The sequence below is a fragment of the Salvelinus fontinalis genome, chromosome 3, assembly GCF_029448725.1.
Source record: "Salvelinus fontinalis isolate EN_2023a chromosome 3, ASM2944872v1, whole genome shotgun sequence".
Taxonomy (NCBI): Eukaryota; Metazoa; Chordata; class Actinopteri; order Salmoniformes; family Salmonidae; genus Salvelinus; species Salvelinus fontinalis.
This window is the reverse complement of record NC_074667.1, coordinates 26882775-26903822: the sequence shown is the minus strand read 5'-3', so window position 1 is coordinate 26903822 and position 21048 is coordinate 26882775. Positions and strand designations below refer to the sequence as shown.

At 45.4% G+C, this 21048-nt stretch overlaps 1 protein-coding gene across 8 annotated transcripts in view; it reads right to left on the bottom strand.

Moving 5' to 3' along the window:
• Nucleotides 1-8477: 8477 nt before the first annotated feature.
• Nucleotides 8478-21048, bottom strand: part of LOC129842265 (ERC protein 2-like) — an 83952-nt gene continuing 71381 nt past the window's right edge. For 6 of the 8 annotated variants that reach the window (XM_055910748.1, XM_055910796.1, XM_055910755.1 and 3 more), the window contains 8 exons: nucleotides 19868-19879; nucleotides 19153-19285; nucleotides 16918-17078; nucleotides 16448-16595; nucleotides 15359-16018; nucleotides 13661-13728; nucleotides 13313-13521; nucleotides 8478-13073 (listed from right to left, as the gene is read on the bottom strand). In XM_055910748.1, coding sequence (XP_055766723.1) covers nucleotides 13702-13728; nucleotides 15359-16018; nucleotides 16448-16595; nucleotides 16918-17078; nucleotides 19153-19285; nucleotides 19868-19879 — 1141 coding nt within the window. In that variant the 3' untranslated portion in view covers nucleotides 8478-13073; nucleotides 13313-13521; nucleotides 13661-13701. The remainder of the gene's footprint in view (nucleotides 13074-13312; nucleotides 13522-13660; nucleotides 13729-15358; nucleotides 16019-16447; nucleotides 16596-16917; nucleotides 17079-19152; nucleotides 19286-19867; nucleotides 19880-21048) is intronic. The other 2 variants (XM_055910764.1, XM_055910804.1) reach the window with 1 other exon arrangement.

Genomic DNA, 21048 nt, shown 5'->3' with positions numbered 1-21048 from the left:
GAATGCGCACTCAGATCACACCCTGACCAAACAAAACATATAAACATACAAACAGACTATGGTTAGGGCGTGACGGTACCCCCCCCCCCGCAAATCCTATACCTATAGGGGAGGGTCTGGGTGGGCATCTGTCCTCGGTGGCGGCTCTGGCGCGGGACGTGAACCCCACTCCACCTTAGTCTTAACCCTCTTCAGTGGCCTCTTTAGAGCGGCGACCCTCGCCTCCGACCTTGGACTGAGGACCCTAATAAATGGCCCCACTGGACTGAGGAGCGCCTCTGGACTGAGGGGCGCCTCTGGACTGAGGGGTGCCTCTGGACTGAGGGGTGCCTCTGGACTGAGAAGCAGCTCCGGACTGAGGGGCGGCTCAGGCGCCTCTGGACTGAAGGGCGGCTCAGGCGCCTCTGGACTGAAGGGCGGCTCAGGCGCCTCTGGACTGAAGGGCGGCTCAGGCGGCTCCTGACTGAAGGACGGCTCAGGCGGCTCCTGACTGAAGGACGGCTCAGGCGACTCAGGACAGACGGACGGCTCAGGCGACTCAAGACAGACGAGGTACACTGTAGGCCTGGTGCGTGGTGTCGGAACTGGTGGTACCGGGCTGGGAACACGCACCTCAGGGCGAGTGCAGGGAGGAGGAACAGGGCATGCTGGACCCTGGAGGCACACTGTAGGCCTGATGCGTGGTGCCGGAAACTGATGGTACCGGGCTGGGAACACGCACCTCAGGGCGAAGTGCGGGCAGCAGGAACAGGGCATACTGGACCCTGGAGGCGCACTGTAGGCCTGGTGCGTGATGCCGGAACTGGTGGTACCGGGCTGGGAACACGCACCTCAGGGCGAGTGCGGGGAGCAGGAACAGGGCATACTGGACTCTGGAGGCGCACTGTAGGCCTGGTGCGTGGTGCCGGAACTGGTGGTACCGAGCTGGGGAGACGCACCTCAAGGCGAGTGCGGGGAGCAGAAACAGGGCATACTGGACCCTGGAGGCGCACTGTAGGCCTGGTGCGTGATGCTGGAGTGGTGGTACTGAGCTGATGCGTGGGGCTGCAACAGGAGAGCTGATGCGTGGGGCTGCCACAGGAGAGCTGGTGCGTGGGCCTGCCACAGGAGAGCTGATGCGTGGAGCTGCAACAGGAGGGCTGGTGCGTGGAGAAGGCACCATGCACACGTACTGGAGACACCATGCGTAGTGCTGGTGCCATGTACCCCGGCCCGAGGAGACGCACTGGAGACCAGATGCATAGAGCCGGCTTCATGGCACCGCATAACACGGTGCCTGCCCGGAACCTCTCTCTCCACGGTAAGCACCGGGAGCTGGCTCAGGTCTCCTAAATGAACTAGCCACACTCCCCGTGTCCCCCCCCCCCCCCCCCCCAAAGAATTTGTTGGGGCTGCCTCTCTGGCTTCAATCCGCACTTTCTTGCTGCTCCCTCATACCACCGCCTCTCAGCTTTAGCTGCCTCCAGCTCTTCCAGGGGGCGGCGATATTCTCCAGCCTGTGCCCATGATCCCTTGCCGTCCAGAATCTCCTCCCAGGTCCAGGAGTCTTGCGATTTCGGCCGATGCTGCTGCTCCTTGCCACGCTGCTTGGTTCTTTGGTGGTGGGTGATTCTGTCACGTTCTTCGTCCTCTTCGTCTGAGGAGGAGTAGGAGATATCGGACCAATGCGCAGCGTGGTGAGTATTCATTTTTATTAGAATACATCAATAAAGAACAAAAACTATAAACTGACAAAATAAACGAAGACGCAACAGTACCGAAATAGTGAACACGAAACACAGGAACACACAAACAGGAACAATCACCCACAACCCACAATACAAAACAGGCTACCTAAATATGGTTCCCAATCAGAAACAACGACCAACACCTGCCTCTGATTGAGAACCATATCAGGCCAAACACATAGAAATAGACAAACTAGACATACAACATAGAATGCCCACTCAGATCACACCCTGACCAAACAAAACACATAAACATACAAAGCAAACTATGGTCAGGGCGTGACAGGGGGTCAAAGTAGAACTAACAGTCAAACCTGCTGGGAGGTAATACAAGACAAGTTCATTGTGTCTGATTACACAATTATATAGGTATTCATAATTTAGTTAGAAAACAACACAACTCAGTCCACAGAAAAATGACATGTTCACAATATTATAATGTGGCACATTATTGTTAAAACCCAGACCTTTGACTGAATGTACAACTGGAAACAGTATTTGCAAAGACGGTCCCTTAGAGGACCAATACACCTGTTGTAGGACTCACTGTGATGATGAGGGGCAACGTAGAACCAGGGCCTTTCTCACTGCTGTAACGAGCTCTGCTATAAAATAACAGCAGCACTAGGGCTGTTGCGGTGACTGTGTTACCACTACACTGGCTTTATGTGTCACATGCTGAATACAAGAGGTGTAGACCTTACCGTGAAATGCTTACTTACAAGAGGTCACTTTTTTATTTTTAAATTAGAATCGGTCATTTTTGATAATGGTGTTTTCCACAAATGGAACATTCGCAATTATAGCCTACTACCATGTGCGCATTGCTGCGCTTATAATGTGAAGAAATAGCCAAATAGTTTATCAACATGTCAAGCTAAACGTTCTGATCTGTTGTGTCAGCCACATTGCATAACATAGTTTTATTAATTTGGGATCTATCACATCCCACAACTGTCCCAGACTATGTTTGGTATATCTATTTCTCGCACAGAATAGAATAGGTTGATTTTTGTACTATGGGAGATAGTAGATTGACATAGGCTAGTGCTTTTGCTGTTCGTTAGGCCAACTTATCTTGTTGGCTGATGAAAAGAAAATGTGGACAGTTTTTCCAATATCATCAAATGGCACCTCGGAATTGGGTAAGGACGTGCACAGTTGCGTCTCTGATGTGTCTGTCTTAACTTGTAGCCTGTGAGAAAGACCCTATCATGTGACAAAGAGCCATATGAGTGAGAGAGCTTTGGATTGGCAGCACACTCAGGGAGAAGGGCGCAACGCAGCACTCTGGGCCGCAAAAGGCATGGATTCTTTTAGGGTGCATTGCTGCCACATAGGGGATGCCACCGTGAAATTCGAGGAATCATCAAGTGCTTGTCAAATTGTGAATGACAGACTATTGGAGTGTGTACAGTCTGTGCAAAAAACAAAGCAGAGCTCATGCCTTTCAGCAAACCTTTTTCAAATCATCATTAGTCTCATCATGCAGCCTCACAATGTATTCAAAATCTAAACATGTAGCCCATCGTTTGTAGAACAACTAAAGTTACATTAATAACTCTAAATTAAGCATTTGTTTAATTGTATTCTTCATACTATAGAATAATACCACGCAATTATAAGAAAATGTTGTCTACTGGATTAAGTAGTGTAGCCCACAGCGAACAGGACCTAACAGAATGTCACGCCCTGGCCTTAGTTATCTTTGTTTTTCTTTATTATTTTAGTTAGGTCAGGGTGTGACATGGGGGATGTTTGTGTGTTTTTGTCTCGCATAGGGTGTTTGTATTGTCTAGGGGGTGTTTGTAGAGTTCATGGGGTTGTGTTCAGTGTAGATGTTTATGTAAGTCTATGGTTGCCTAGATTGGTTCTCAATTAGAGACAGCTGTCTATCGTTGTCTCTGATTGGGAGCCATATTTAGGCAGCCATAGTCATTAGGTAGGTTGTGGGTAATTGTCTATGTGTAAGTTGCCGGTGTCTGCACTTATTTGTGTGTATAGCTTCTCAGTTTGTTGTTTTGTTTTGTTTAGTTTGTTTTAGTGTTATTCGTCTTTCTTAAATAAATACATGATGTATTTATATCACGCTGCGCCTTGGTCCTCTCTTTCACCCGAAGACAATCGTGACGCAGAAGGACAACTCAGAGTATGCTATTCTTTTCTTATGAAATATACTACATTTTCTTCATATCATGCTTCTTCAGACCTGTCTAAAATAAATAATGGATTTATTGTGAATGTGTAGGTTCTATTACATGGATTTATGAGACTTTTTAAAATGGCTTGTCGGCTATGTGTGGAAGACAGGAGATGCTAAATGTGTTTATGTTAATTATTGGTCAATTACTGTGAGACTTATTTGCTTGACAATCACCGGCTGACGAAGTTTTGAGATCATCACAGACATAAGCAGCACCACAAAGTACATTTAAAAAAGAAACTAAACAAATGTGTAGCCTACCTACTGGAAAGAGTTGAGATGTTGGATCACTAATGTGAAATCCCACTAGATCTAAAAAAACATTGGGATTGAAATGTGGTATTTAGTTTGTGGGTCAGAATGAAAATAGTAATACTAAGAAGATGCTAAAATAAATGTGAGTCAGATCATGAAGACCTGCAGCACTGATAGATTTGTTTAGATAATGACTCATGTGCAAAGCTTTTCCCATCACTGCGTGGAGAGAGAGAGTTTGGTCCTGAGCTCACTCTGTAGTCACAGCTCACCTCCTTACTCCTCACTGACTGAAGAGTTCTGATAATATCCCTCTCAGTTACAGTGAATCTACAGAACCACTGTTTGGAACCTTTGCTTTTTTCTTTCCAGATCTCTGCTGTGAAGGATGGCTGACTCTCCTTTCCAACATACAGGTTACAGGTGGAGTCAGGACTGACGGAACCACGAATCAAACAGATGATGTTGAAGTACCCATCAAAATGGACTAATGTCTGGTTTTGGATCTGTTAGGAAAGAACAGAGACTCCTTTTTACATCACTCTGATTGAATGTAATGTGTATGTCACAAGTGACACTGACTCTTACTAAACTAGAGTCTGTCATTCTCTTTATATGAATTAACAGCATGTCTTATTTGATATCATGCATATTTATGAGTGCCATTTAATAATGTGTGCTGTGTGTTTACAAAGATTGCCTTTCAGCAAACCTTTTTCAAATCATCATTAGTCTCATCATGCAGCCTTACAATGTATTAAAAAATCTAAACATGTAGCCTTTGTTTGTAGAACATCTAAAGTTACATTAATAACTCTAAATTAAGCATTTTTTTAATTGTATTCTTCATACTATAGAATAATACCACGGAATTATAAGAAAATATTGTCTACTATATGAAGTAGTGTAGCCAACAGCGAACAGGACCTAACAGAAGGACAACTCAAAGTATGCTATTCTTTTCTCATGAAATATGCTACATTTTCTTCATATCATGCTTCTTCAGAGCTGTCTAAAATAAATAATGGATTTATTGTGCATGTGTAGGCTATATTACATGGATTTATGAGACTTTTTAAAATGGCTTGTCGGCTATGTGTGGAAGACAGGAGATGCTAAATGTGTTTGTCACCGGCTGACGAGGTTTTGAGACCGCCACAGACATAAGCAGCACCACAAAGTACATTTAAAAAAGAAACAAAACAAATGTGTAGCCTACCTGCTGGAAAGGGTTTAGTTGTTGGATCACTAATGTGAACTCCCACCAGATCTAAAAACATTTGGGATTGAAATGTGTTTTTTAGTTTGTGGGTCAGAATGAGTATCGTCATACTAAGAAGATGCTAAAATCAAAGTGAGTTAGATCATGAAGACCTGCAGCCCTGATAGATTTATTTAGATAATGACTCACGTGCAAAGCTTTTCCCATCACTGTGTGGTGAATGTAATGTATATGTGACAAGTGACACTGACTCTTACTAAACTAGCGCCTGCCATTCTCTTTATATTACGTATCAGCATGTCTTATTTGATATCATGCATATTTATGATGTTTAATCATGTGTGCTGTGTGTTTACAACGATTGCCTTTCACTTAATTCCTTACATTCTCACGTGTGAAATCAAATTGAATAGCAAAGACTATTTTGCTTGCTTATATGGTGTGGGGGATGATGGAGTGTGTCACTTGTCATTTAATTATCAATTCATTTTCAATGTTTAAGTGCTCATAGATATTGTACCACTTGATATACGTTTGAAAAAGAAAAACAATTATGTCACTGTTGTCTATTTGATGATAACAGCGCATCTACAATTATATACGTAGTTTAGGTGAACAACAACTTTGATTGATTGATGGTAATATTTTTTGTAAAAATAGTTAGACAAAACATTTTTATAAATAGTAAATTATTCCAGTTTTAATCACTCACAAGGACCTTGGTAATGACCTTGGGCTTCGATGTGTTGGAATGTGACTGGAAATAACAAAATAGGTCTTGATCAGGAAAATGTACCATTCTAAATAATAAATTAACATGTGAGACAGGAACACTTTGCACAAGTTGGTAAAGCATCAGTTACTACACTAGATCAATGGACATGTTATCAAGCAGAGGAACAGAGCTGCTCTTTTGGGCAGGTCAAGCATTTCCAGTTGTGAACAAAGTGACGTGTTACTACGCTTTAGAGATCAGAAAACTCAACCATAAATACAAATACAGTTGTCAAAAACATGAAAACAAAAAGTTAAAGACACATTTTTTACTCAGACAGACAAGTTAGTTTGTTGGTTTAGAAAATGTAATTGAAGCTATCAAATTATGCAAAATATCCGCTGTTAAAGGCAAATAGCTACAGACAACAAAAATAATCACTGATGAATTATTCTGAATGTTCCTCTGCAACATTAGCCATACTTGCCATGTGAGACTGGTTTCTGCTGTCTGTGGTTTTCCTGTGAACAAGCTCCACATCTACTTCTCTATTCAAACAATCCTCTCTGACACAGTCACCGTCTTCTGTGAAGTCAGACTAACAGTCTGTAGATGTCTGACAAATGACGTTGTTCATCCCTGATATGGCTGGTCATCTGTTTTTGGTCATCCTCCTTTTGGGTGAGTTATTCCTCCATTCCAAGTTCCATCATCTGTTAGTGCTACAGGATTCTCTCTCCTCTTTTAATATTTTACTTCAGGAACTCTTTATATATTTATGAATCTCATGGCTGTAATAATTGTGTCATATTCTATTGATCATCTTATTGATGTATTTTTCTCTATCATTATATTTTGTTCAGTTCAGAATGACTACTGAGTGTCTGCGTACCGGATGAGCCTAGCAGATTAAATCCCCTCTTTTTATAGAAGTAAAGGTGAGACAGATGGAGGAGTCTGACAGCTCAGTTGAACTGAGTCTCTCTCTCTCTGATGACTCCACAACTCACTTTCATCTGAGGAAGTTCTGTGAGACCAGAATAATAGAGCGGTTAGCATTTTGTGGTTTGGGAAATTTACTGACAGCCTAATCGCTCCTTGTTATTTCAGGCAATCTCAGTTAACCCAGAACTAAAGTATTTCGTAATTGGTCAGATGCTTGATTACGTTCTGTGTCCATGTGTGTTCAGAGAAGAGAACAGAACAAGGATCAGAACCGGAACAAAGAGCTCCACCCTTTGTCTTTTCAAGTTACAGGCAAGTCTAAGGGCCAAATGTCCCCTCCCCTTGTTCTACTTTCCCAGAGTCAGATGAACTCATGGATACCATTTTTATGTCTCTGCGTTCAGTTTGAAAAAAATTGCTAACTAGCATTAGCGCAATTGCTAACTGGCATTAGCAGTAGTAATCACTTGCGAAACTGTTCATCTGAGCAGCTGAGCTCCTGTGAGTGTATGTCTACAGAGTGAAGCTAGAGTAAAGTCCCTCTTCCCACTATGGAGAAGAAACACTGAGCTAAAGAGACAGATGGATAAGTCTGACAGCTCAGCTGAACTGAGTCTCTCTCTGATGACTGTAGGACACACGGTCAGACTAGGCTGAGGAAGGTCTGTGAGATCAGAGGAGAAAAAAGAATTCACACTATGGCAATGTGTTATATCTCCAATATTGTCTAAGACTTCTGTTCCCTTCGTCAATATCATTGAACCCACAAACAGAGAACACAGAGAAACAGTGAATGACATCTCCATATTAAGTTGACTAGCATTTTACTAAACAGATGACAGTGACTGACTAAAATATTGTTAGCACATTTAATGTGTTAACTAAAATAGTTAAAATGGAAAAACTATTGTAAAACTAAAGTGTGTGGACGTCTCACTATATCACCGTTAACAATGTTATATGGCTAACCTTGAGCTTGGAGAGACCAAACAGCATGTAGCAATGACAAAAAGTCAAATGAGCATCTTAGTCATTCTGGGAGAAAAAAACATCCTTCAAATGTCTTTGTCTTCTGTTGTCCATTTACATTTATACAGATACAGTATATTAGTAGAATGGAGGCTGTTCATTAGCGATAACAACTCAATCACACAGCACATAATGACTTACATTCCACAGGCTGATCATTTAATTGTTTTATATACAGTACCATGAATGCACATTTGTACAGCATGGTCAACCAACTGGCAGGTTAGTTTTCCTAGGTGACGAGAGGTGGCTATAACACTGTAGGAGAGGTATCATAGCTATGATACACAGTGAAAGTCTGTATTTGTTCTCAGTTCTTCATGTGTAGTTCTTACCCGGACATACAGTATATTTACATAGAGACCAGCCAGCATACAAGTCTGAAAGAAAGTCACCTTTATTGAATGAATATAAACAAGCTGGCCAACACTCAATAGTAATATTCTGACACAGCACATACAATAGCAAACGTCCGGGGCAGTGGAGACAGCCTCCTACAGTAGGTTTTAAACACAGTATCCATGCTGAACAGAACATTCTCTCTCTCTCTCAGGGGGTTTCCTGCAACAGAGTGTTTTGATTCTCTCGCGCTCTTTCCTTATCTCTTACACACACACACACCTACAGTACACACACACACGCGTATGCATGCACACACACACTTCTCACAGATTTACACGCGTAACACCCCAAAAATATGCCGCCTCTCTCATAACACTGCACAGGCTGTCTACTAGGGGGACACGATAGGTGAGGAGACGCACACCACTCTCAAACACAACATCACACTGTCACGATGCAGAGGCAATTCATGTATGAGGACTGGAGCATCATGGGAAATAAGCCCACGTTCACACAAGTAATCATTCAGCATGCTGGACACACATTTAACTTGTTCCTAAATCTTTACTGTACAGCAGAAAACATTTACTATTACAAATAGTACAGTCCCAAACTGACATATTCAACAAGCCAAACTGATTTAAAAAATGTCATCAAGAATAACTTAAATACAAAAACTTAACGCAATTGTTCAGTAAAAAAAAAAAAATCTGGCGTTGGTCACAGTGTTTTGTTTCATCCAAAGGTTTGCATTTTCAATATAACACAATAAATCAAATGCAACTTGTACACGACAAAGAAATTAAATCTGTCTGCCTGTATTAGGCTTCTCAAACTCTGAATCAGGTCTTTAACTCCTTCGATTACTATTGGTGATGTCGTTCGGCCTTCAACCCCTGGGTCGTGTTCCTTAGGCACCAAACAGAAGAAAAATGCACTGAAACAGGGAAGGATTACTTGGACTTGTCCAATGAGAAACGTTCATTCTCATTTTCCGTTGCAAAACATTTTAAAACATTGTGTGCCCAAATGAACACAACCCTGGTGTATGTTAACTGATTGGCCATTGTGGATCCTTAACAGTTTGATTGCACATCAAGATCTCGCTCTGCATAGAGGATAGGAGATTCTCCCCAACCTTTCACTCTCTGTTGGCACATTACGTAAAAATCTGCATGCATCAGTACAATGAAGTGTTCCACACTTTCTACCATGTTCTATATACCAGGTGCTGTATATTCACTTCTCTTAGTAGGAGAACCCCCTACTTCAAGTATTCAGTAGTAAATGACCTGAAAATTGAGGATTCTGAATCCGTTCCCCATGATGGTAAAGTAAGAGGTTCTTCACGCCTCCATCCGTGTGCTCTTCTGGATTGCCTTTCCTTAAAGATCATTAGTACCAATCTGACATTGAAAACACAAACACAACATCCACACAACGTCTTATTTTTTTCTTCAATTTGATTTAATCCGAACTGTTGATTGTTAGTCAATGGGAGGAGGATTTGTGAGACACCTGTCCTGTCTGTATTCTGTGTTGAAGTTGACTCAGAGGTGACCATCGTACAGGGATCCTTTCTGTTTGGATCCCAGTGGAGGATGGGGCACTTTTCTACAACAGTCACGATATCAGCCACAAGGAGTGAAACACACACACACACACACAATCACACACACACACACGGAGGGGGGCAGGTGGTGGTGGGTGTGGGGGGGTGTAACAGTCTTGGATGTTTTCCCACTAGAAGGGTTTTCTACACACTCAACTGTCACCACATCTTGGTCATCAGGACAACGGCATTGAAGACGACAACAAACAAACACACAACCCAGAGACTGGCTGGACAATGGATCTGCAACGACGGAGTCACTCCAAACCTCCACTTTAACAAAGGTAACGATAGTCCTCACTCACAAGTGCAAGTTTCCATCTGCTGTGCTGCTCAAAATAGTCTCTTTGCTACTTTAGTGAGCTGCAAAAACAGGATGTCTTCCCCTCTGTGCAGAGACTCAGGTCTCACTCTAACCCAATGGTGTGTGTGTGTGTGTGTGTGTGTGTGTGTGTGTGTGTGTGTGTGTGTGTGTGTGTGTGTGTGTGTGTGTGTGTGTGTGTGTGTGTGTGTGTGTGTGTGTGTGTGTGTGTGTGTGTGTGTGTGTGTGTGTGTGTGTGTGTGTGAGTCTCAAAATAGATTTCTCACACTGCAACAGGAATGTAACATTAGCTCTTCTAAGTGAGAATGGAATCATTTTCTCACTCCTTTCCTTTGGACTGTGTCTCAAGGTTTCTTAGGACAGACTATCCTTCGTGAGAACCACAGACAGGGAATGTTGCTTGCTGCTAAGGAGTATTTTCTTGTAATGTACAAAACAGAGGAAAGTCACATACGTCACTCCACACATTGAATAAGGGTTTTCTCTATCCTTTGGCCAGTTTAAACAATTAAATTAAACATGTATTTTTATCCTCAATATGTTTTGTTATTGACAATATTCTGACCACACATAGACACACTCCATAGATCTTTCTGTCTCTCTCTCTCTATATATGTATATATATATATTTATATATATAATATGTATACGATATGAACGAGGCACAGGCCACCTTGTTGAGAAGGACAAAACGAGTCACTAGGTTTGGATTTGGGTTAGCACAGACTGCTGAAAGAGAAGAAGAGAGAAGAAAGGGGAGATGAAGAAGATGAGGAGGAGGAGGAAGGAGGGAGTCAATGAGCAGGAGAGACGGCTGTAAAGGTATGGCAGGAAATCTCCTGGGTGTCCATGGATGACATCAAACATATAAAATCTATACCCTCCTTGCACCATTTCCTCGGAGTCTCTCCAGCTGATCCTATATACAACACAGTCTTCTACCGTTTATAAGCACACCAGGTTTTGGGATCAACTCCCTATTGAATGACATGGATGCACAATGTCCAATGGCCATGTCTCTCAGCTGTTTCTCTGGTTGGACACCATGTTGTGTGAGCACCAGTGATCTAAAAGCACCATTAGAAGTATCCCTGCAACAGGGGAGGAGGAGGTGCATAGGTGCATATCACGCTGAGAGACACATAACAACGGAATCTGATTGGTGTATGTTCTGAATAGACCATTCTGATTGGTACTCATGCAGCTTCAATACATCTAAACACTTTTTGATTGGTGCACTTGACTCATGACTGGATTCAAAGTGGCATTATTAGTTCTGACCTCTGCATAGATGGGAGTTCTGACTGCATCTGGTTCAACTGAGGAAACAGGAGAGATACACAGACGGCAGCCCTAAGCCCAAAGGCCCTGCGACACCCCCAGTACAGGGCCCTGCCCATAAGGCCATGCCAGACTGCACATTAACGGCACAAGGAAACCTTCAGTAGTTGAGGCAAGGCCCGTGGCTGCCCATTGGTCAGATAAGAGCTCTAGTGGCTGTTTTGTTCAGATAAGAGCTCTTCCTATTCCTGGTTATGATTCACTTTGCACAAAGCACTCATAGCCATGGTCAAGCACTGCAAATGAAACGCACTCAACAGATTAAAAAATAAAAATAAGTAGCACAACTTCACTTTTAGAGACACAGCAAAGGAACTTCCTGTGAAATAGGTTAGCTGTTAACGCATATGTACATGTGAACTAAAGCTGTAACTGTATGGCACTTCCTTAAATATGTGGAAAGAGAGCAGGCTGTCTCTGACAAAGAAACAACAACAAAAATCAACATAGCAAAAGAAGCACTGTGAGGCTGCTGTGTTAGACTGTCAGTAGGGTGAAGACTGCCAGGCAGGGGAGCCAATCACAGCCAGCCGGGGGTCAGCAGGGTGGGGCAAATCAGGTAAACAGGGCAGAGCCAGTCAGGTGAACCAATCAGAGAAAGGACTGTTGATACAAAGGAACTAATCAGGTGAAAAGCTCAGGTAAACAAAGCAAGCGGAGACAGGAGAGTGAACCAATTAGATGCAGGTTGGTGAGAACAGGGGAGCAAGCCAGGACTGGCTTCAGTACATTTTTAGGTTCTGGAACATTCCATTGAACAGAAACAGTGCTGTACTGAATGACCAGTTGGAAAACGGGGAGGGGCTGGGTTGTGGTATGGGGAATGCTGTCAGCACGGCCACTGCCCTTTCTAAACGTCATTCATTGCTTCAAGCCACACCCAGCCACACCCACCCAAACAGGAGGAAACGCACCTAGAAGTCTGATCAAAAACGTACAAGATTGTTTTGGGGAAACGTTTTGTTCAGTACAAACCGTTCCGCAACGTAGCAAATGTTCAATTGAACTGAGCGCACCTCATGTGAACAGGGCAGGGATAGTTGTTAGATCTTAGCCAGGTGGGTGAGGGGGTGCAGCTAGTCTTATGAGAGTGGGCGGGGCTCTGTGGGGATGGCAGGTGACAGACAGGTGAGCTGAGCATCTTGACAATTATACCAGAGTGGCTGTGTGAGTTTGGCTGTGTGAGCAGAACTACGGAGCTGAGACCAGACAGCCCAGATGTCTGTCTGTCTGTGTGAGACCCAGTCTGTCCAACCCAGTGTAACTTCACAACACCTATGTGTCTGTAGGAAGACTCCTCCCCAGAGTCACTCTCAAAGAGCTGCAGCTGCCCCTCTTCACATGATGGCTCTTCAGTCACCTGTAAAAACACACACAATAGTACAATCAGCACTACGATCGTTGCTGTCCGCTTACAGTGATTGTCGACTGAACACTAACCAGTCATTCACAGTGCTTTATTCTATATCTATAAATGTATCCCGGTTGGAACATTCCTGGAATCAGGAAGGAATAAGCATTTCTGGAAAACCTGGAAATGTTGAACCCTAGAGAGGACTCTCCAAATAAAGTTGGTCTGAATCTAGAAGTGGGTTGTACCTCAACCATCAGTCTCCTCGTCTGGCCCTCCCACCTGCTTCATCCCTCCTCTCCATCTCCTCCTCCTCTGTATCCTCATCCTCAGTAAAAAATAAATGAAAGGCCCCATTGAAGTGTGGATTGTATGGTGGTAACAAATAGGTTGGTAGGTAGTCAATGTATTTCAGCATCGTGGAATGGCTGTGCTCCTCCAATAGTAACTGAATGATCTACAAACAAGAGGGAGGGAGGGTTAATTATCAGTCAGCAAAACATTTTTTACCACAGCACACAACACAGAGAGAGAACAGAAGAGAAAAAAAAGGAAGAGAAAGAGAAAAGGCAGGAAGTTGTTTCAAAACATCTCACCCCTCAGAACAACATCAAAGCTTTGGTTGTCATGGACACGATTACGCCCAAATGCCCTCCTCGTCATCCTATCGGTGACAGTGTTATATGGCCGACAGAAAAGGTCAGCAGGAAGTGAAGAGAGTAGAAAGAAGTTAGTATAAGTCAAAGGTTATGTAAGGGATAGTCAACGAGGGGCTATGCATTCTATGAAAAATAATGAACGGCGTGGAATGTGAGGGAACGACAAAACCTAGTCCCCCTCAGGAAACTAAAAAGATTTGGCATGGGTCCTGAGATCCTCAAAAGGTTCTACAGCTGCATCATCGAGAGCATCCTGACTGGTTGCATCACTGCCTGGTACGGCAATTGCTCGGCCTCTGACCGCAAGGCACTACAGAGGGTAGTGCGTACGGCCCAGTACATCACTGGGGCTAAGCTGCCTACCATCCAGGACATCTACTACTAAGACCCCAGTCACCCCAGTCATAGACTGTTCTCTCTACTACCGCATGGCAAGCGGTACCGGAGTGCCAAGTCTAGTACAAAAAGGATTCTCAACCGTTTTTACCCCCAAGCCATAAGACTCCTGACAGGTAATCAAATGGCTATCCGGACTATTTGCACTGTGCACCCCCCCAACCCTTCTTTTAAGCTGCTGCTACTCTTTGTTTATCATATATGCATAGTCACTTTAACTATACATTCATGTACATACTACCTCATTTGGGCCGACCAACCAGTGCCCCCGCACATTGGCTAACCGGCCTATCTGCATTGTGTCCCACCACCCGCCAACTTTTCTTTTACGCTACTGCTACTCTCTGTTCATCATATATGCATAGTCACTTTAACCATATCTACATGTACATACTACCTCAACCAGCCCGACTAACCGGTGTCTGTATGTAGCCTCGCTACTTTTATAGCGTTGCTACTGTATATAGCCTGTCTTTTTACTGTTGTTTTATTTCTTTACCTACCTATTGTTCACCTAATACCTTTTTTGCACTATTGGTTAGAGGCTGTAAGTAAGCATTTCACTGTAAGGTCTACAACTGTTGTATTCAGCGCATGTGACAAATAAACTTTGATTTGATAATCCATAAAAATGATGCCAGCTGATTGATGATTTTGACTGGCTGAGAAACGCTGCCTGCCTCTCTCTCTCGTTCCGACTCCCAACCCCTACACTTTCATTACTATGGAACAGTTGGAGATCTAATTTGAATATTGAAACAGTAAGGTTTATACAAATCTCAGCTGTTGAAAACAAAATGTTTGTTTAAAAAAACCTGAGATAATGTCTCAATGCTTTTTATAGTGGAGATAAAGTTCATAATTTCCCTTCGTGATGAGATAGTGGATTGCGCATTCAGAAGGAACAAAGTAAATACGCATTTTAACGTCCTAGATTTGCCGGTGGTAAATTGTGCAATAGACACTGGCTGGAATGCGTTTTTAACCAATCAGCATTCAGGATTAGACCCACCCGTTGTATAAGTAATAATGAACTATAGCCATTGAACTCTACCATGCTGATATACCATGTGGTATAGGGAAATAATGGACAAAAGTACTTCACTACTGTATAGGTGCCATTTGAGACACCGCGTAGATTTAGACCCACAATGCAACACTCTAGCTATTAGACCACCACACCACAGAGAGGATAGTTCCAGGCCCTGGTTGTAAACACAACAGAGGGAGACATCTGACCTGGTCAGGGGAGGGGCGATGGCCGGCATGGGGGGGTCCTCTGGCAGGCCCTGGTCCTCCGCGGTGGTGTGGGGGCGGGTGGCGGGGGTGCCCGCCGTGCTGTTGCGGGGCATGTGGAGGGTGGTGGGGGTGCTGCTGGGGATGTGGGTGCTGGGGGTGGGGGGCTTGCTGAGGGGGGCCGTGGGGGTGCTGCTGTGGATGCTGTTGTGGGTGCTGTTGGGGGTGCTGTTGTAGGTGGGGGTGCTGCTGCTGTGGTGGAGGCCCATGGGGGTGCTGTCCTGGGTGGGCGTGTTGTTGTTGTGGGTGTGGGTGCTGCGCTTGCTGCGGGTGCTGGGGCCGTGGTTGGTGTTGTTGGTGCTGAGGCGGGGGCTGTTGGGGATGCCCCTGTGGATGCTGCTGCGGATGCGGGGGGTACTGCTGTTGAGGCTGCTGGGGGTGTGGATGTTGTTGGGGTGGGGGCTGGGGGTGCTGGGAGTGTGGGGCATGGGGGTATGGGGGCTGTTGCTGCTGCTGGGGGTTAGGAGGGTGCTGATACTGTGGCTGGGGGAGCTGAGCCTGGGGGCCCGGGTGGGGTTGCTGGGGTTGGGTGTGGTGAGGAGGATGGGGGTGGTAGTGGTCATCTTCATAGTTGTCTGCAATCAGCTTCATCCTGCTCTGTGTCTGTGGAACAAAACACAAACATGTCAGTGCTACAATTTAACACGAGAGACCAAACACTGACTTAGTCATTATGACGACCTAATGACAAGGAACTGATCTAGTTAGAAGGGAGAGAGTAGCAACTGAGTAGTTGAAATAAGGTTAGAACGGATCACTGCTGCTATCGTGAGCAAGTCCTTCCTGCAAAATATACTTTTTGTATCTCCAGTATACATAAAGGCAGGGTTGGGTTCAAGTCCATTTCAATTCAGTCAATTCAGGAAGATAACTGAAACTCAAATTCAAATTTAAAATACTATTTAATTAGAAAGAAAGGGAATTGGAATATTAATTTTACTTACTGAATTGACTTAATTGAAATGGAATTGACATCAACCCTGAATAAAGGTTGAATACAAGGTCCACCTGCGTTTTGTCTCCAGTTCTGACCTGCTGTTTGAGTTGGTGCATCAGTCTGTCCTTCTCCCTCTTCAGAGCCAAAACCTCTTCCTGGGTCTTCTTCTTCCCAGAGGCAGACAACTCTAGCAGAGCGATGTTAGCGTCCTTCTCACTGATCGCTGCCAGCAGGGCCTGTTGCCTAAGGAGACAGAGGAAGAGTGAGAGAGTGAGCGAGAGAGAGAGGGAGAGTGAGAGATAGAGAGAGAGGAAGGGAGAGAGAGAGAGAGGAAGAGCGAGAGAGAGAGCGAGAAGACATGCCTCTTTCCACATCCGAAGATTGATCATGAGATGGCTTTTAATCATTCACAAGGCCAAGCAAGTTCTGCTTTGTATTCTTGTACTACATGAATGATTTGACCACAACCCCTCTTGAAAACCCTGAATGAATATAACATGAATATGAAGAATATCAATAGTTTTCATTGTTCTGCTAATGTACAGTATGATTTCCTGTGACATACTTCATTTCCAGGATCTCCTCCAACTGTTTCCTGCGCTCCTGCCTCATGTTTGTCAGGTGACCGTCTCTCTCCTGCAGGGACTGCTGGGTAGACGAGAGGCGCTGCTTGGTGGCGTCCAGCTCCTGTCTGGTCCTCTCCAGGGTATTCATCATCTCCTCCAGCTGATACACAAACAGAGGATGTGTTTACTCTCTCTCTCCCCAAATACCAGCCAATCTTAAAAAGCGCACGCACGCACACACACTTTCTCTAGTATGTGCTATAAATATACAGTGTGTTACTCTCTCTCTATCACTCTCTCTCTCGCTCTCTCTCGCTCTCTCTCTCTCTCTCTCGCTCTCTCGCGCTCTCGCTCTCTCTCGCTCTCTCTCGCTCTCTCTCGCTCTCTCTCGCTCTCTCTCGCTCTCTCTCTCGCTCTCTCTCTCGCTCTCTCTCTCGCTCTCTCTCTCGCTCTCTCTCTCGCTCTCTCTCTCGCTCTCTCTCTCGCTCTCTCTCTCGCTCGCTCTCTCTCTCGCTCTCTCTCTCGCTCTCTCTCTCGCTCTCTCTCGCTCTTTCGCTCTTCTACATGCACTACCTTGTTAAACTATGATGAGAAATCTTTCTCTTTCTGTCTCACACACACATACTATATATATATATACACTGCTCAAAAAAATAAAGGGAACACTTAAACAACACAATGTAACTCCAAGTCAATCACACTTCTGTGAAATCAAACTTTCCACTTAGGAAGCAACACTGATTGATAATAAATTTCACATGCTGTTGTGCAAATGGAATAGACAACAGGTGGAAATTATAGGCAATTAGCAAGACACCCCCAATAAAGGAGTGGTTCTGCAGGTGGTGACCACAGACCACTTCTCAGTTCCTATGCTTCCTGGCTGATGTTTTGGTTACTTTTGAATGCTGGCGGTGCTTTCACTCTAGTGGTAGCATGAGACGGAGTCTACAACCCACACAAGTGGCTCAGGTAGTGCAGCTCATCCAGGATAGCACATCAATGCGAGCTGTGGCAAGAAGGTTTGCTGTGTCTGTCAGAGTAGGTTCCAGAGCATGGAGGCGCTACCAGGAGACAGGCCAGTACATCAGGAGACGTGGAGGAGGCCGTAGGAGAGCAACAACCCAGCAGCATGACCGCTACCTCCGCCTTTGTGCAAGGAGGAGCAGGAGGAGCACTGCCAGAGCCCTGCAAAATGACCTCCAGCAGGCCACAAATGTGCATGTGTCTGCTCAAACGGTCAGAAACAGACTCCATGATGGTGGTATGAAGGCCCAACGTCCACAGGTGGGGGTTGTGCTTACAGCCCAACACCGTGCAGGACGTTTGGCATTTGCCAGAGAACACCAAGATTGGCAAATTCGCCACTGGCGCCCTGTGCTCTTCACAGATGAAAGCAGGTTCACACTGAGCACATGTGACAGACGTGACAGAGTCTGGAGATGCCGTGGAGAACGTTCTGCTGCCTTCAACATCCTCCAGCATGACCGGTTTGGCGGTGGGTCAGTCATGGTGTGGGGTGGCATTTCTTTGGGGGGCCGCACAGCCCTCCATGTGCTCGCCAGAGGTAGTCTGACTGCCATTAGGTACCGAGATGAGATCCTCAGACCCCTTGTGAGACCATATGCTGGTGCGGTTGGCCCTGGGTTCCTCCTAATGCAAGACAATGCTAGACCTCATGTGGCTGGAGTGTGTCAGCAGTTCCTGCAAGAGGAAGGCATTGATGCTATGGACTGGCCCGCCTGTTCCCCAGACCTGAATCCAATTGAGCACATCTGGGACATCATGTCTCCCTCCCATCCACCAACGCCACGTTGCACCACAGACTGTCCAGGAGTTGGCGGATGCTTTAGTCCAGGTCTGGGAGGAGATCCCTCAGGAGACCATCCGCCACCTCATCAGGAGCATGCCCAGGCGTTGTAGGGAGGTCATACAGGCACGTGGAGGCCACACACACTACTGAGCCTCATTTTGACTTGTTTTAAGGACATTACATCAAAGTTGGATCAGCCTGTAGTGTGGTTTTCCACTTTAATTTTGAGTGTGACTCCAAATCCAGACCTCCTTGGGTTGATAAATTTGATTTCCATTGATAATTGTTGTGTGATTTTGTTGTCAGCACATTCAACTATTTAAAGAAAAAAGTATTTAATAAGAATATTTCATTCATTCAGATCTAGGATGTGTTATTTTAGTGTTCCCTTTATTTTGTTGAGCAGTGTATATACGCACACCTTTACATGCTGGCCTGAGTCCATGGTGTTGTCCTTTCGAGGATCCCCCATTATCTGACCAGGCTTCTTGTCCCCCTGGGGGCCTAGTTTGAGGTTGGGACCCCCCTTCTTAGTAACTTGCTCCTTGGCCTGCCTGGATGGAGTACCACAGAGGAGGTCACAGTTCAACCCTCTACAGTCATACTACCCATCTTTATACTGCACCACTACCAGGACTACCGATACCAATCATTCCTGATCATGTCCCTTTGTGTTGGGGAAACAACTTATGAGGCATTACTAATACTTTGTCTACTGCACGTTGTCTGTAGATACAGTATAACACGTGAACAAGACACACAGAACTCCAACAGCATAACACACATATAAATGTTAAACACAAGGTGACTGTGAGACTCAATAGAAACACGTAGAGATGGACACAACATACAACAGGAAACTCAGGTTAGACATACAGGTACTGTAAATTACACTGACATGTTGATATAAAATCAATGAAAAACATTCTGGAGACATACAGGAAACATAATACAGGAGACATAAATGAGACACAGATGAGACATCGACAAGTCCATGTTAATATGTTCAGAAATGACTCACAGGATCAGGCAGCAAGAGTTAGAATGGGAGGGGGGTAGTTGCACCTCTCAGGTGGAAGAATGGAGGTGTAGGGTGTTGGTGCGGGGGTGCATGCCAAAAGGGGTTCGCTACTTACCTGGGAGCTAGGCTGCAGGCGGAGGAGAGAAAGAAGAGGAGGAGGAAGGAGGGATGCCACGACAAGAGGAAGCAGCAGCACACACAGGAGACAGGAGGAAAAGAGGAGAAGAGTAAAAGAAACCATAGAAACGTTAGAATCATAACAGAAAAGATGAACGACAACAGAGGACCCAGAACCAGAAGAGGTTGGAGTGTATTCAGAGACAGACAGGGGAGATCATCATCATTAGAAGCACCAATGAGAGTCAGTCACTGAAGGACACAGCAGCCTGACAGACAAAGCTAATGCAGGATGCACAGGATACACCTTCTCCTCTGACAGCCAGGTTAGAACCCTGCCTGTGTATTAGCTGCTGGCTGCACAGCCTGTGAGTGCGGGCCGGGCATGCAGTCAGTCAGGACACCAGCCGGGCTAGAGAGAGGGGGAGCGAGCGGGGGTAGGCTAGGAGGAGGGAGGGGGACAATAGAGCTAGTGTATATAGACAGCAAGGCGGAGAGGAGCCCAAGTGGGCAAGGCAGCAAGGGAACCAGTATAGGGTGCCATGGCAGACAGACAGAGGGGACCAACCAACTGACTGACACCCCTGGGGACCAAACAAAACCAGACTCTGGGAGGATTGAGTAGAGGACATACAGACCCTACCTACTAAAGCAGCTCACTCACTGAGCAGAGCACAGTTGACCTGGAGCACAGCAGCTCTAGTCATGCAGGCCAGGCTACTAGGCTGAGCGCTAGCCTTTACATCTGGCACAGAAAGCTGGGCAGGGGAGTGGGCAGGGCAGGGGAGAGCGCACGGCAGGGCCGTGCAGGGGATAGGGCAGGGAGACCAGGGGAGAGGTCAGTGTAGAGGATGGGTTTCACTGTGAGTAGTAGGGTGGAGGTATTGAAGTATAAAGGGTGAGGGTGGTTGTGGGGGAGGATGAGGGGGCAGGCGGGCAGATGGGGAGTTGGAATGAGCAGGGGAAGCAGCGTGCTCATGGCAGGGGAAGGACTCAGCTCTAAAGACCTTCCTGCTGTACACAAGCTACACCAAACAGCCAACACACAAAATAACACATAAAAAGGTGTGTGTGTGTGGGGGGGGGGGGGGGGGGGTGTGTGTGTGTGTGTGTGTGTGTGTGTGTGTGTGTGTGTGTGTGTGTGTGTGTGTGTGTGTGTGTGTGTGTGTGTGTGTGTGT